Source organism: Sphaeramia orbicularis, chromosome 16, assembly GCF_902148855.1.
Source record: "Sphaeramia orbicularis chromosome 16, fSphaOr1.1, whole genome shotgun sequence".
Taxonomy (NCBI): Eukaryota; Metazoa; Chordata; class Actinopteri; order Kurtiformes; family Apogonidae; genus Sphaeramia; species Sphaeramia orbicularis.
Genome location: NC_043972.1, coordinates 46,190,826 through 46,208,222, shown reverse-complemented (window position 1 = coordinate 46,208,222; position 17,397 = coordinate 46,190,826). Strand labels below are relative to the sequence as shown.

The following is a 17,397-nucleotide window of genomic DNA, read 5'->3' as shown; positions in this document are numbered from 1 at the left end:
ATTAATTAATTATTAGACCATCAACAGTCATCAAAAACAATGGTTATGCAATCAAGTACTAACTCCTGTGTGACTAAAACAGACAGAAAAGAAAACATGGAATGCCTAAAAGCACCGTTTTTGTCGGTACAATACCATAGCTACTGATGTAAGAACTGAAGTGATTTTGGTTATTATCAAGAAAACATGGAAAATGGATAGATACCAGCTCCTAAATTAAATTCTTATGAGCTATTTTTGTTGTTATCATTATATTTTTCCAAACAAATGTACCTTTAGTTGTACCAGGCATTAAAATGAACAAGAAAGTGAAGAAAACAAGGGTGGTCTAATAATTTTTTCAGCAACTGTACATATGTAAATGATAAACTGAAGCATAATATTGTTAAAATTGCACTTATTTTTGTTAATAAATGTCATTTTTTTCATGGTTATTCATATTAATCACATTTTTTTAAAAGATCGTTTGTAGATGTAAATGTTTTCATTATGTAATTTTACTATTTTCACTCTAATACATACAGAAAAGTTTGGAATCAACAATATTTATATGTTATTATTTTACTCTTTTATTTTACTCAGATCATATTGGGAGGATGTGGCCCCTGAACTAAAATGAGTTTGACATTCCTGTTTTACATCAAACTTTTGATCCTGTAGTTCAACATATTAGTTAAGTGTTAATAAGTGCATATTTCACTGCTATTATCTTAATCTTAAAGCAACATAAAATCTTAATTAAAGGTTAACGACAGCATAATATTGTAAAAGTTAAAATAAATATGCTATTATACTTCTATTATAAACGATATAAAACTCAAGAGGCTTTTATTAATGTTCTGAATCTTAAGGTGCTTTTAGACCTAGCTGTGTTTGTTCAGCGTTTTAAGATTTTTCATAATAATAATAATAGTCAAGTGGGTTTTCACAGACATTTGCACTGGTCTGTTGATGCAGTAAATGCACAGTAATAGTGGTTTTTAACAATACGTGCATATCAGACATACAGTATGTACACTGTAAGCCCGGATTTTGTATTTACTAAAATGCTGTAATTACAATGTACTTAAAGGATTTAAGTTTTATTACATTACTATAAAATGTTGAGTATATTCTACTAATTTGTAGCCATAGTCGAAAGTATGAAAAAATTTCAGTTGAATGGATTTAAATCACTAAGTTTTAGTCATGACCACACCTTTGTATCTCCGCATTGCATGGTGGGTATTGGGCATGTTGTTGAAAATGTGTTATTTTTATGTGCAAGGGTTCAGAGGGGTTGTGGTGTTGACTTCATGTGTGTATGGCAATGTTTATTGGCCTTTTTGTGTTTGTTTTTGTATTTTTGTAGAGCTGCACCATGACTGAGAGCCATAGGACGAACAATAGCTTTCCTGTTCATCAAAGAGTAGGGTTAGGCAAATTGATGAAGTTAAGTGGTGGGACTTTTAGCTCTTTGAAGGGAGCTGTTTACTGAAAAGAGCTGTTCAAAAGACCGGCTCTGTGGTGCTTCTGCATTATCCTGCAACACCAACGTTTTAATGATTAAATAGGCTACATTTGATGATTGACATTACGTTTTAGAGGTGTTTAATTGGCTTGGCAGTAAATATTATCTTGTCGTAAAAAAGAATAGTTAGTTCAAATGTGTGGGCTAAATACATGACATGAGAGGTGACATTAGACAAATGCTGGAATTTGACAAAAAACATCACAGTACATTATGTGGACTAGTCTGTAGCCTAAAAATGAAGAAGAAAATAAAACATTTTCTTATGAAATAACATTTTATTCTCTTCAAAACAAGAACAATAAATGTGTGGTCACTCACTCACTCACTCACTCACTCTCAAACTTTTCTCCGGTTTCGACCAGTCTTCCAGCTCCGCCTCCTCCAGTATCCTCACCTCACGCTTCAAACTGTTGTTTTTTTCGCTAACTTCTTGCCATGAGACATGCGCAGTGCACAAGCACTCTTTTTTTTCTGCTCGAATATTCTCCTCCTGCCCAATGCCTCCCCAGTGACGCTAAATCAACAGGCAATCGGACACTCTCTCCTTAAAAAAGATTAAAAATGTAAAAAATCAACGGCTCTTTACAAAGACTCGGTCCCCATCGTTCATTTCAATGAGCCGTTCAAAAGATTTGATTCGTTCGTGAACATCACATCACTAATAATGTTAACTTCCTGCCTAACTTCCATCCACACTGTAATATACAGGGTGGGGAAGCAAAATTTACAATATTTTGAGGCAGGGATTGAAAGACAGTGTATGACCAATTAGTTTATTGAAAGTCATGAGAATTTATTTGCCACAAGAAAATTTACAGAATAGAAAATGTTTTTATTCTATGTGTCCTCCTTCTTTCTCAATAACTGCCTTCACACGCTTCCTGAAACTTGCGCAAGTGTTCCTCAGATATTCGGATGACAACTTCTCCCATTCTTCTTTAATAGTATCTTCCAGACTTTCTCATAATAGTTTTGCTCATAGTCATTCTCTTCTTTCCATTATAAACAGTCTTTATGGACACTCCAACTATTTTTGAAATCTCCTTTGGTGTGACGAGTGCATTCAGCAAATCACACACTCTTTGACGTTTGCTTTCCTGATTACTCATATGGGCAAAAGTTTCTGAAAAGGTATGGATAATAGTGTTAGGTATGATTATGACATCAATATATGTTTGGTTTCAAAACAATTGATGTAGTGCCTGCTGAGAAAGAACAACTAAATGTTCATTGTAAATTTTGCTTCCCCACCCTGTATTAAGTTGAATAAATATACAAAACCATTTTTATTGCTAAAGATTTTAAATTTAAATGAACTTGGAATTGAGTAAAATGAACTGGTGATAATTATTATACAAACAACTGACATTGCAACAAATTTTAAGTTAAATTAACTTGGCATTGAGTGTATTGTACTTAAAATAGAAATTCCATTCAAATCAAGCATTTAAGTTGAACACACTCAAGGTTTCATTACTCATTACTTAAATTTTTTGAGTAAACTCAACTTATCTGGTCTTACAGTGTACAGCTCTGAGTCTGCAGGTTGATCTAAGGGACATTTGATCCACAGTTTAGACCAAACAGCCAGACCTCAGTCCAACCACTAGAGGAGGTCCAGGTCCACATCCAATTGAACCAGGGTTCCCTTACAGTGTGAAGACACTACTGTGGATAGATGGTTCAGACCTTCAGGGGTTTGGTGTCTATAAACTGCAAACATGTCTCTTGAAAGTGTTTATTATTGTCTTAAAATCAGACAATAGTGTTAAAATGTATAAATGCATCACAGTGTTAATTGGCAGGTTAATTACCTTCCCATCCATTAACTAACTTATTACTGACTTAACTTATTACAGTCACCTTAATTTGAATGTTATCAAAGTTTCCACTGTATCATTTACAGCCTCTAATCTACCACGCTCTTCAAATGCTGGGTGTCTTTATGCTGTGATACAATTTTTTTTTTTTTTTCCTTTTTAGCTATGAATTCTCTAGATCGTCGAGATAATATACAGCAGTTATTGTTTTTTTTTTGGTCTTGCAATATTATTGTTCGAATCACATCACATAAATACATAGCACACAGACTTAAAACAACAAAATGGAATGTAAGTAACAGTGTTTATTTCATTTCCTTCATAAACACATAAATAGGATCAATATGTTTTCAAACTTGTTACGTAAAATCATTAATGTATTTTATTTTTATGTAATTCTGTTCATAAAAAAATGTATTTCTAAAATAGCAGGTAAGAAGGTTTATGTGTATGCCTTGTATCTGAAGCAATGTGACGTGTGTTATTGAACAAATGCAGCTGTAAACTTTTAGACCAAATAACCATGAACTGCACACCTTGATGAGTACTTTTTTGAGTTTATTACATCAAATTTTTCCAAGTTGCTGTAATGAGTTTGTATTTACAATAAAACCATATGTGCAGTACATTGCTGTGAGGGAAAAAACAGGTTCACAGGTTTTGCTTTTCACAGAAACCAAAAATCTGTACAACGGAAGTCGACCCAAAATAACTTCTGCAGCACCACACAGATGGTTAATTTGGAGAAGCCCCGTCAAACACACAGATCTTTAATTTGATATCATATGTCTTTGTTCCTCTTTTTTCTAATAGGCACAGAAACTGAACATTCATATAAGTTTCATATTTCATATTTTAGTTTTGTTTCTAAACAGATAGAAACTACAGAAAACCAGTCTGTGGTCATTTTATTTATTTTTATTTATTTTATTTGTTTCCAACATGTAAAGAAACAAAATAAAACAAAATGAAGCAAATTAAAACAAAAGCAAAATAACATTTAAATGAACAGAATATATCTTCAAGTATGTGAAAGTCTGAATTTTGCATGGTCAAAAAGGAGTAGGAAGAAGTATAAACTTATTTAATCCTACTCCTCAAATGCTTTTACATCTTCATCACTAACCTAATTTTAGCACTCAACCACAACAAATACACAATGCAGTAACTGAACCATACACAACAATATGATTATGGTAGTACAGTCACACAAACAGACTCAACAATTTTCTTCAATAACTACAGCATATTTATCAGTTCAACATCATCCATAAACAAACAGCCTTCATAGTCATTATTAAATACTGAACCTCGCAAGAATAAATTCTTTCTATCTTTTTTAAACTGAATTATGTTTGATATTTGTTTTATTTCCACACAATTTGTTCCTCAGTTTTACTCCACAGATGGTGATACAGAAACTTTTTAACGTAGTGCGTACTTTATAAATGTTTCAATTTAATTTTCCTCTTAAATCATAGCCTCTCTCTCTTTCATATAACATTTCTTGAATATTGCCCGACAGAAAGTTATTCTTTGCTTTATATATTATTTGAATAGTTCTGAACTCCACAAGGTCAATGAGTTTCAAAGTTTTAGATTGTAAAAATAGTGGATTTGTGTGTTCACAAAAGCCAACACCAACAAACCAACAACAACTTTATTTTTATTTATTTATTTATTTTTACATTTTCTCAACTTTGGTCAATCCTGTCTTGGTGTGGCATAAAAAAAACTGAAAAAAGCATTGAAACTAGTGTGTATTTTAACTCCCTGCAGTCTAACTGCTCTGTACATTATAGTATAATATATTCTATTTTAAATGTATTATTATATTTATTCTGTTGTTTTACTTGGTATATTTATTTCACTGTTTTAATTGTACAGCTGTTTTTATGTCTTCTTAATCTATTCTTGTATTTTAGTCTACCATTTTGCTTTTTCATTCTTCTGTTTGACACTGTTTTCAATTGAACAGCTGCTTTATGCCTTTAATCTATTCTTGTATTTTTATTTTATTTATTTTGTTTTTTAATTATTATTTTAGTTTATTTTGGTTTTGCCCTGTGAGTTGCTTTGGAAAAAAGCGTCTGCCAAATGCATGAATGTAAATGTATAATAGAGTGTCAGTATGTATGTGCACTTGGGCATTATTAGTCATCTCATGTATGAAGTGGCCTTACACATACACACAGTATGCATGTCTGTGCTTAAAGTGATTTGGATTAAGGCTTGCCGGGCTTAGAGGATTAGAATGTTCCACCAGCTGCATGAACACCTTAAATAGATGAACACATCAGAGCTTCGAGCTGCAGAAGACCCAGCATTTGACAACCAGGAGCAGATATTCACACCCAAACAGCTGCTGTCCTTCCAGACCTGTAGGTGAGTGACTTCACTTTGATTGACATTTGTTTGTGAAATACAAAGAGGTGACAAATCAAATGAAAAACCATCAGAAAGTGTCCACAACATACTGTCAGAACAGCTTCAGTGCTCTGTGGCATCAGTTCTGTAGGTCTGTGGACTCCAGTAGATTTTGAACTCCATTCTAACTGTAGATATTCCCATATTTAGTGTTTTGATGATCATTGATTAACTGGGCTGTGATCTGGTGACTATGAAGGTCATAGCAAATGGATGACAGTATGTAGAAAGGGACCATTCACACTGGGTTTTTCCTTTAATTTGTCACTCATCTGTAATAAGTTGGTTCAGAATCAAAATAGCAGAAGAATATTCAGTGTAATATAATAATAATCATCATCATCATCATCATCATCAAATATATTGTATCTCATTTTGGCATCGATCCAGCTGATGTCATCATGTCTATGCAAGTGCTGATGTCAGCATATCATTGCCTCTATATATGTGCCAAATTTGAGGTAAACTGAAACAAAATTGATGTTTTAATAGACATTTGAAATTTTGGCCATTATAAGAAAATGGGAGGAAAAAAAATAATTTTAAAAAATCATAAAAATTTTTTAACTTTGACCTACTTTTCCCAAAATGTAATCACATTTACTCTGGGTCACCGGTAATCTAAACCAAATTTGGTATGAATTCAACCAATAGTTTTGCTACTAGAGTGTTAACAAACAAACAAACCCAAACAAAAACAATACCCCTTGCCTCCCCTTCGGTGGGCAGGGTAATAATCATCATCATCATCATCATCATCATCATCATCATCGTAAACCTTTAGTTTAACTACAAAAATTGCATTCATCTTTAGAGCAGCTTTTCTACAGGAACAATAAATTATGTTTTGAGAAGATTCATGTTTCTGCTAAACAACATGATTATCTGCTGTATCTGTACTGGTGAAGTGTTGCTGTATTGTGCATCGACACAAATTCATTTTTATACCTCATTTCATTGGTTTAACTATGAAGTAGCACTAAACTTTAGCTAAGAAAAAAATTTAAAAAGATTAACTCAAACTTGTTTTTAAAGCTTTACATCTACGTAAATGCCCATCCACATTAATGCATGTGATGCACTTCTATTCTGCATTCCTACATTTGTAGCTCTTGTCCACTCATAAACCACATGTTAGATCACAAAAACTGACATTATTAAAAACATTCTCCAGACTGAATATTGTTAAATATTCTTAACTATTGTAGTTTATGTGTTATCATGTGGAAAGTAATCACATTTTACCCCAACAGCCTAAATATCCATATTATTGTGGACAGAGCGTAAATCTTTGCACCAAATCTTCAAATTCAAATGTGAAATGTGATTGAGTATCAACCTACAAATCCTATTTGACATTTTCCTTTCAAATGGAGGTCTTTTTCAGATGGATTGAGTAAAATAATCAACGTGACAAGCTCGGTTGAGATTTATATGCTCCTTATTTATGCACCTATTCAGCATAGAAGCTGTTATTGAGCTGTGTGTTTGTTTGTTTGTTTGTCTGTTTGTTTGTTTTATTCCTCTATCATTTTACCAGTATTTTATTAATTAGGACAGTTTTCTTTCACAAAGAACTTCTTAAATGAGTCATCATGAGTGGATTATCCACTTAACATTAAAAGTGGTGAACAAACAATTTTACCAAGGAACACAGAGCCACATACACAGGTACACAAATCTGTGTATTGTTTTTATTCAGTTTATTTTGAGTACTCAGTTACAATATCCAATGTCCCTTTAGAGTTCACTCATTGAAATACACTGAAATTCAAAATTTCAACCTTAGTGTGTTATTACAGGATTTAACAAGACTTTTGTGAATATTTTCACTTTTTTATTGTCATGTAGAAAATCAAGGTCAATGAAGTTACCATATTTGGTTCCTTGCCCATAAGTGGCAAAAAAAAATTAAATTAAATTTAAAAATATCCAAGAAATATAGTACCATTACTTCATGGTACCTAACAAAGCAGGTTTACTCACTATTCATGCAGAGGTGGTCCTTACAGACCCTGTAGACCACATTGGACCTGAGATTGTTGACTCACTGTCCTCACTGTAATTGCTGCCGTCACTGTCTTGTAATGTATGTGGAAATTACCAAAAATAGTCACTTGCCTGATAGAGGGTTAACAGAGGTAGAGTTAGTGTTAAATCTGCATTTATTCATCTTAAACCTAATCCTGCTGAACCTGGATCAGAACTAGTCAGTGGATTAAAGGACTCATGTTTTACTTTGACTCATTATCTGTCATCTATGTAAACAATGGGGTTGTTTCACTAATAACCAGTTTCTCTTTCTACAGGAATGGCTGATGTTTTTAAAGGCCTGAACCTCCTGGAGACCCTCAAAGAGTCTATAGACAACAATAAGATATCAGATGTCAAGGATGCCGTGGAGGATCTCCTGATCAGCAGGATCAATATAGCAGTGGTGGGAGAGCGTGGGGATGAAAAAGCCACTTTTATAAACTCCCTTCGAGGCCTCGGTCCAGAGGACCAGGGGGCTGCTCAGTCTCCACCATCTGCTGCTCCAGAGGAAGTGGCAGGATACCCTAACCCTAAACACAGTGACTTCCGGCTGTGGGACTTGCCCCCAGTCCCTACCACCTCCCCTTTTGAACCAGAGGGATACATGGATAGATATAAGTTCCTTCGCTACAATGCGGTCTTCATAACGTTCACACAAAGGCCTGAACCCAACAGTATTTCAGTTTATCTGGAGGCACGTTCACTGCAGCAAAAAACAGTGTATTTTATACTTTTTGTTTCTGCGAAAGACACAGTAAAGAACTTAGAAGAGAAGAGGAAATCCAGTTTGGAGGTACTGACGTCCAACGGTGTGGCGGTGTCTAAAGTCTACCTGGTCATGCCGTCTAATTTGGAGAAACACGAGTTCCCCTTCCTCCTGGAGGACATGAGCAAAGACCTCCCAGAGATCCGAGCCCACGCCCTGCTCTTAGCTCTACCCACGCTCACCGTCACCATCGTCATGCAGAAAAAGGAGGCGTTCAAAGCCCTGATCTGGGCCGCCGCCTCGCTCTCTGGTGGTGTATCTGCTATACCTGTTCCACTTGTAGCTTCGATGGTGGATTCAAGTGTCGCTATTCGCATCCTGACCAAAGCCCAGTTATCGCTGTGTGTGGACGACGAGTCAGTGGAACGACTGGCCAGACAAAGACAGATGGATTCTGCCAAACTCAAAGGACTTCGGACGTGTGTCCTGTCGGTAGAGGTCACCAAAGGGGAGGTGAAAAAACGACTTGCTGCGGCGGAAAAGGACTTGTCCACGGTTTCATCGAGGCTGGTGGGGATGGCCATGCCCAGACACGCCCGTACTGCCAGCCGCTCCTTCACGGCCATGTTACAAGCCTTAAATGGTGCCATCGATGAAATGGCAGCAGATTCGGAAAAGATCGTTTGTGTTGCTCTGGGGGCAGAAAAATGACACCTACTGTTGTTGTTTTCTTTGTAAGACGTTTCCTGATCATTGTGTGCTTCAGCTACATAAACGCCTGCTCGGAGCTCCTCATCCACCAGGGGGCCCCACTGTTAGCTGGAAAAGTCCCACAACAGAGCATGGTTGACATAAATATGATTGACTAAGGGAGATATTGTTTATTAAAGTTCATTGATTTGAAAGGTTCAGTCTGTAAAACATAGAGCAGGGGTGTCAAACTCATGTTACTTCGGGGGCCACATTACGCCAAATTTGATCTGCACTGGGCCGGACCTGTAGAATAATAATATATAAATAATGTCAACTCCAAACTTTCCTCTATGTTTCAGAGTGAAAAAAGTAAAATAATGTGATCAAAATGTTTAAATCTATCAACTATCCTTTAAAATGATGTGATTATCATGAACAAACTGAAATTTCTCAAGAAAACTAAGTGCAATTTTAACAATATTATGTCTCAGTTTATCATTTACACATGTAAATTACAACTTATAGGTCACAGTGGATCAACAAATACACAACATTTAATAACAGGCAGAATATGGGAAAACTTGCACTTCAGACATTTCAAAATGTTCATATTTGTTCAGGTTATTCGCATTTTTGTGAAATGGTAGTTTGTTTTAGTGTAAATACAGTAAAATGACATGAAAATTTTTACATTTACAAAGACAAAAATTTGGAGCTGTGCGTATTTATAGGTTATTCTGATAGTATTTTACTGATCCGACCCACTTGAGACTAAATGTGGAACCTGAACTAAAATGATTAATATCTTCAGTGTAAATTTTGCATTTCACAAATTCATCCCAGGGGCCGGACTGGACCCATTGGCGGGCCAGATTTGGCCCCCGGGCCGCATGTTTGACACCTGTGACATAGAAGATTTGAACTGTAAAAATGTAATACTGTTAGCAATGCTTGTACATATAGTTACTACTGTACTGTACTGTAATTACTATTACTGTAGGGGAGGGGGAGGGGTTTTCATTTGGTTTCAATATGAAACTTCATTCTGCCGCTATGTCACACACTGAACTTTCAATTCTAGTTTATTTGTTGTTATTCTGCATTTTTTATTTTTTTAATCAAAAGCAAATAAAGTAGTTAACCTCTTTACAGATAATGTAGTGTCTGCTGTTTTATTCAGTTTGTCAATTCAGTTCCATTTTTTGATGTGTTGGGGTGTTTTTAATGCCTGGATGGGGGTTTTAAACTTTGTCTTACAGCTGTGACAAAAGAGAAATTTCTCTTTTTACTTGGAACAGACAATAAAGTCATCTATCTATCTATCTATCTATCTATCTATCTATCTATCTATCTATCTATCTATCTATCTATCTATCTATCTATCTATCTATCTATCTATCTATCTATCTATCTATCTATCTATCTATCTATCTATCTATCTATCTATCTATCTATCTATCTATCTGTCTGTCTGTCTGTCTGTCTGTCTGTCTGTCTGTCTGTCTGTCTGTCTGTCTGTCTGTCTGTCTGTCTGTCTGTCTGTCTGTCTGTCTATCTATCTATCTATCTATCTATCTATCTATCTATCTATCTATCTATCTATCTATCTACAGTATCTATCAGGTTCCAGTCATAATACATGATTACCTCAAGGCACTTTACAAGTTTGGATCTTAAATATATTATACAGAGAAGAAACTGGACAAAACCTCCAAGATGATAGAAGAGAGGAAAATCTTCTTTTACGAATAACAATAAAATTAATTTATTAATTAAAAAAGCATGAAACTGAACCAGGTTCCAGACCGGCAGCCATCTGCCAATAGGTGAGAAAAAAAAAAATCCAACAAAATGTAACAAACAATACATGCACTTAGAGCTGATTACACAATGACTATGTATTAGAATAGAATAGTTCATACGTGCAGAAGTGACACAAATCTGATTTTTTTTATGACTGAACAGCATAAACCCAGACCACTTTCATTTGTGGTCCAAAACTGGATCCATACCTGATGTTTTAAATGCCACTTCAGTCTGAATGGTGAATTTATCTGACCTTTACATCATTAAAACACAACAGACGTCACAGTTCTGCGCTGGTGGAGGCAGGATTCTGCAGGATCCATACTGACTTCTGTAAACACAGTGTGTGTGTGTGTGTGTGTGTGTGTGTGTGTGTGTGTGTGTGTGTGTGTGTGTGTGAGACGTCATGTCTACTTCTGTACATGTGGGTCACCTCAGGACTGTAGACTATTCACACACGAGTCTGGATGCAGATGCATTTCAATTATAATGTGAACAACCACACACACGCACACACACACACACACACACACACACACACACACACACGAAAAAAAAACCTGTAGTGTGAGTGTAGCCTTAGCGGCAAAGGGATGTTATATTTATTGAACCCATACAGAGCCAGTGCTAGTTTTGTGACAGTTCCCAGATGAATTTTTCTCTCTATTTAACCTTTCTTGAGTCATTTATCATCATTTATTATATTATCCTGTATATTTTGCACTTTTCACTGTAAATCCTATATTTTCCTATGTTTAAGTTTCTATATTTGATATAGATATTCATGAAAACCCAGAGTTAATTAAAAGTTTATTATATCAAAACAAAAAAAAAATGGAGAAAAAGTGAGTTTTGCAGCAAAGATATAATAAATTGAATGTAAACCCAGTGTGTCCATCCACTGTCACTGATCCAACTCCATGGGTTTTACTGGTGAATCAATGTTGTAGAAGATGACACTGTTTCCACAGTAACTACGGAGCCTCTGAACGTCCAAATGGGTCATATCTGATGACCATGAAAAGATGACAAACTGTATTTTACACCAATTATTTACATGTATTGATAGGATTAATGGATCAACAGGTCTTAAACATTTTAGATCAGTAAATGGTTTTGGTTAATAGTGGAGGTTTGAGTCTTTATGGGTTAAGTCAGAAAAGTAAAGTCCATGTAAAGGAGAATTCTGCTAAAATTTATCACAAATGGAGTTTTGACAAACCATCTCTGATCCACATCAACTCTAGAATAGAATAGAATAGAATAGAATGGAATAGAATAGAATAGAATAGAATAGAATATCTTTATTGTCTTTGTAACAAGTTTTATCTGTTACTCAGCAGGATTTGCACATACAATAACCCCTCACTAGTCGCTTTTCCATAGGACATCTGCGCAAAACTTTACCGATATTTACTAAATGTCAAAAAAACAGAAGTGCGTAATGTCGGTTTTTCCATTAAATCACAAGTGCAATGATTTATTTATTTATTATCACGAGATGACACGAGAAATCATTCCATAAACATGGCGATGAACGTAAATATAGTGTTGATTTACAGATATATTCATTATTATTATATATTACCCCTCTATCTCGTGCTCAGGCCCAGACTGGCTAATCGGGAAGACCGGGACAATTCCCGGTGGGCCGGTATAATATTTAGGCCGCGAGGGCCGGAGTTCACTTTAAATTAGGGCTGGGTAAAAAAATCGATTTAATCGATCTTAGATCGATCTCATTTTAATTTTGCATAATCGATTAATAGTGGATGAGATTGATTTTTCAGAGCAGGACCAGGAGTATGCAGAACCGCAGGTGGCTCCGTCTTGCGAACCCCTGGGGAAGACTTGGTCTCGCTCGCGAAAAAGACGCGGAGGGGAAACCCCCTCCACTGGAGCTCCTCTGGCCTCAAACTCGAACCCACAGTGTGAAGGAAGTGGCCGCCCAGTGAGTCACGGAAGCCGGTTGTTCTTGGAATAATAACTTGGATCCATACTATCACCTATGGCTGAGTATGGAGTTAGAGGAAGAGGAAAGCAACAATGTCCGACTGCTACGCTACCCCTCGACCAACAATCATGGAGCGCGCGCGCCCCCCCCCCCCCTCCCCAACCCCCAACCCCTCCCCACCCCCAGTGAGTAGAAGCCTCCAGCCATAAAACAGAATAAAGGTGACAAAGTCCATTCTTAACCACTGTAAAAACATGGCAATGTTTCTGTCCCGTTAATTATTTAAGAACACATTCAGCAATTTACTGCTGAAATGTCATATTTATTTCCTTTCTAATATCAATATTGATACCAGTATTGATGTGTTGCATGACTGCGATATTAAATAATCAGGTTACATCTCAGAATTGTACTTTGGTATCACTAAATTACTCTGAATCAATCAATTAATACTGAATCAAATCGATATTGAATCGAATCGAATTGTGATTAATCAATTCAGAACCTCATGAATCGAAATCGAATCGATTATGGAAATTGGCCGTGATACCCAGCCCTATTTTAAATACATATTTAATATTTTATTTATTTATTTAATTTTTTTTTTGGGGGGGGGGTTCAGTCATAGCACTGAGTTGATCACGTAATCTGCAGCCGCTGTTCCTGGGCCCCACCCCCTCTACTAGCAATCTGTTTTTTTTTCTTCCTCTTTTTTGCAGACGCACCGAGACCTGATGTAATCTGTCCTTGCATACAGTTAGTAGCTCTGTACTGTATCTGTGGAGCATATATGATCTGTGCTCTGTAGGCTGTGGATGGTCAGCTGTGTTTGCTGTTTGAAACATGGATAATAGAAAGAGCAAGGGTGGCACAGAGAAGGCAAGAATTAAAAAGAGGAAAGCTCTTGAAGCAAACGCAGCCAAATGTGCCAAAATCGGCAACTTTTTCACAAAAACGACCTCCCAGTTGGAAACAACTAATGAGGACGATGAACCGGGTAAACCACCTTTCAAGTTAGTTAATTATTGAGTCAGTGAATTATGTGGCATTGTGGCATGGAACATAACGTTATGCAGTTTAAATAATAGTATGATGCGATGCCACATAACTGGGAAACTTTGTCTTGTAGCTCCTCAGAGTCAGAAAGCAGATCCAGCAGCAGACATCAGCCATGAGCCCACAAGTCCAGAGTGGGCAGGTAGGACTGCTCAGAGAGGGAAGATTATTAGAATAAATAGGCTCCAATGAAGAGTATGGTGTAGGCCTGTTCAGTATGAAAGGTGCTCTGAGATGCTCCAGGATTCAGAACTACATGAATGAAACTGACACCAAGGCTTTGAAAATAGAAGATTTGTGCTGAGAATTCTGAGCATTTTTAAACTGTGCTTTTGTGTCAGAAGCAGAGCCAGGAGCCAGTAGTGATGAGGGGATTGTTCCTGTCAGTATGGAAGGAAAAGGTGAGCTGTTGGAACAGACTGTGTGAACAAGCATTAGTTCCAGTAAAACCACTTTCTAGACCCAAATAATAGTCCTGGCCTGTTTTATTTTTCATCATTAAAAGTGAAACAGTAAATACACAAAGCCCACAACTGAAAGGCAATAGCATAAAGTAATATTAAATAAACCTGCATATTTAGCCAATGTAAATATCTGAATTGGTAAGTAAGTCAAAATGTCTGTAGATATTTTTTATTGTGATCCAGGTGCAGGCGAGTCTAGAGAAACTGGAGGAAGTGTGAAAGGGAGAGCAGAGTCTACTGATGACAGAGGAGCAGCTCAGCAGCACAACCCTGAACCACTAGGCACAAATGAGACAAATGAAGATAACATGTAAGGTTAGAATTCCATGATTTTAATAAGAATTGGTTGTGATCTAAAGTGGGCCGGTCTGAGGTATGAAACTCCGGGGCTGAAAATGAGTCTCAGTCCGTCCCGGCTCGTACTAAATTAAAAAAAATGCTTGGGTTTCCTGGTTTGTACACACACACCGTGACGTGTTTCTTCTTCTTGTTTGCTTGTTGTAACGTATGTCAACATCCGTTTTTTTTTGTTTTTTTGTTTTATTCACCTTACTCTAGTTATGAAAAAAGGTCTTTCCATTGCAGTTTTGCGTGATATACCATTTGCGTTACACCCGAAAAACCACCTCTTGCCAGCACAAAAACTTTTAATCAAAAAATTAGACTTTTGGCAAAATTGTCACTTTTCCATTAGGTCAATTTTTATGTGCAAGTTATATTTGATGTTAAATTTGAGGGTCAATGGAAAATCAACTATTGTTTGATTATAAATAATTGGGATTTCTCTCTTCTCAGTGATCATCAAGAACTAAAAGACACAAATAGGACAAAAGAAAGATAAGAAGCATAAATTTACTGGTTTTCACTACATACCGGGAACACCAACTTTCACTATAAATAAACATCTAAATAGGGGAAGCGAGAAAAAGTATCCATGCGTGTGAGCTGTGGTGAGCATGATAAAATGAAAATACCTTCACCATTTTAGTCCTAAACCTGCATGACTGAGCATGCAAATCCAGATTTGCAGTCAACTGTGTTTTTTACATCTTTTATTTTGTGTGGGTGCATGTGTGTTGCAGACTGCAGTAAGTGGCTCCACTGAGGTAAGACTGAGTTTTAATATGGGACAATTATTTCAGTCAAAAGGATGTTGTTGAGTAACTGTTGACCTGGAAACATCTGGACAGTAATGATAAAAACTACCAATTTCTCAAGAGCGAGCTGAAGAGTTAAAGTAATGTGGATGCAACTGTGTTTCTAAAAAGGATGTCTCTGTTTCTTTTTATCCTCTTGAGACCCAGCAATGAATTTGTGTCCTCTGGAGGGGACAAGAGTTTCACAGCTTTACCTAAAAAAAACAAAAACTGTCCACTGCAAAGGACATTTCATTAAAACACGGATCTGAAAAAACTGTTGTATTATGCTATTTCCGATCAAGACAATTATTTAACGTTAAAAAGTTAAAACCTGTACTTCCCTGGTTTCAGGAGTTTATACGATGGCATTTGTAAATGAAGGAACTTTATACAGTATTCTATGTGCATTTGGAGAAAAACTGTCAACAAATGTAAAATTAATCACTTGTTCTTTAAAGCGTATTGCAGTGTTTTGTATTTAGTGCTTTCTTTTTTAAATCTTAAGTAAAGAAAATGATTTTCCACCAGGTGACATGACTCACTTAAGGTGCAAAAAACATCATCTGCTACTTGAAGTGTGTAAATGCAAAGACTGAAAGAGCTTTAACCGATAAAGACCCAGTGGAACTTCTGTGGCAGTTCCTAAATTAATTTCTCTCTCTATTTAACCTTTCTTAAGCGATTTATCATAATTTCTTATAACATTATCTCCTGTAATTTAACATTTTTTCTGTGCAAATCAGGTATTTTCCTATATTTAACCCTTTCATGCATGAATTATGAGAACCTTAGTCAATATTTTTTTTCTTGAGTGTTTTTATTCCTCTTTAGGCATGAAAAAAACAATGCAATTGAATTTTTTTTATATGAACCTATCTTTCATGGAGTTACAAAAATGTCAACTCACCTGGACACCATGCATTTAATTTTTGAAGCAACGGAACATGTATTTAAAACTCATCATCACAAAGTGATATACTGTGTGAAAACTAGGAAACAAAAACATTTTTAATGCCGCTAATCTGATGTTTTCTCACATTTTATCATACTCAAATACTAGTTATTACTCATCTCATGTAGAGAGTGTCCTCCTGAGACCCAGGAAATTGCCAATTTTAGCTTTTTTACATTAAAATCTTGATTGGAAACTGCATAAGCCAACAGTTTTTTCAGATACATTTTAAAAATTATTTTTATTTGTTGATTGATATTTTAATAGAATGTCCTTTGTAATGGACAGTATTTTTTAAGTTAAACTGTCAAACTTTTGTCCCCTACAGAGGACGAAAATGCATTACTGGGTCTCAGGAGGATACGCAAAAAAAAAAAACAACAAAAACCCTTTGTTTCAGAAAACTGTTAATTACAGTCTAATAACAATTAGCAATTAATTTACACTAAAACATGTTAGTGCAGATCAGACTTATCAAGAGCAGCAACGTTACAGTAATTGTATGAATTGCAGTGTTTTGGATGGTGCATAAGAGTCCACTATGTTGACTGATATGGAACTAAAACAACAAAACCCATGAATATACAAGAGAACAGCTGGAGAAGAACTGTCCACTGTGGAGACCACTATGCATGAAAGGGTTAATCCACAGATCATGTAGATGTTTATTAAAACTCAGAGCAAATTCAAAGGTTATATATAAATACAGGGAAAACTGAAGAAAAAGTGACTTTTCAGCAAAAATATCAGTAACTAAACATAATCCCAGTGTGTCCATCCACTGTCATTTATCCAACTCTATGAGCTTTACTGGTGAATCAATGCTGTAGAAG

General features: G+C 35.8%; 2 protein-coding genes across 3 annotated transcripts in view; both read left to right on the top strand.

Moving 5' to 3' along the window:
- Positions 1-5,578: 5,578 nt before the first annotated feature.
- Positions 5,579-9,300, top strand: irgq2 (immunity-related GTPase family, q2). The gene is made up of 2 exons (XM_030158678.1): positions 5,579-5,718; positions 8,070-9,300. Exon 2 carries the CDS (start codon positions 8,072-8,074, stop codon positions 9,209-9,211), a length of 1,140 nt encoding a protein of 379 aa, XP_030014538.1. The 5' UTR covers positions 5,579-5,718; positions 8,070-8,071; the 3' UTR covers positions 9,212-9,300.
- A 6,167-nt stretch (positions 9,301-15,467) lies between these two features.
- LOC115435680 (B-cell receptor CD22) overlaps positions 15,468-17,397 on the top strand; it is a 34,949-nt gene continuing 33,019 nt past the window's right edge. For both annotated transcript variants that reach the window (XM_030158255.1, XM_030158256.1), the window contains exon 1: positions 15,468-15,579. In XM_030158255.1, coding sequence (XP_030014115.1) covers positions 15,484-15,579 — 96 coding nt within the window. In that variant the 5' untranslated portion in view covers positions 15,468-15,483. The remainder of the gene's footprint in view (positions 15,580-17,397) is intronic.

What these genes read in the sequence shown, in the direction of transcription:
- irgq2 (XM_030158678.1), top strand. Translation starts at nt 8,072, where the DNA reads ATGGCTGATGTTTTTAAAGGCCTGAACCTCCTGGAGACCCTCAAAGAG.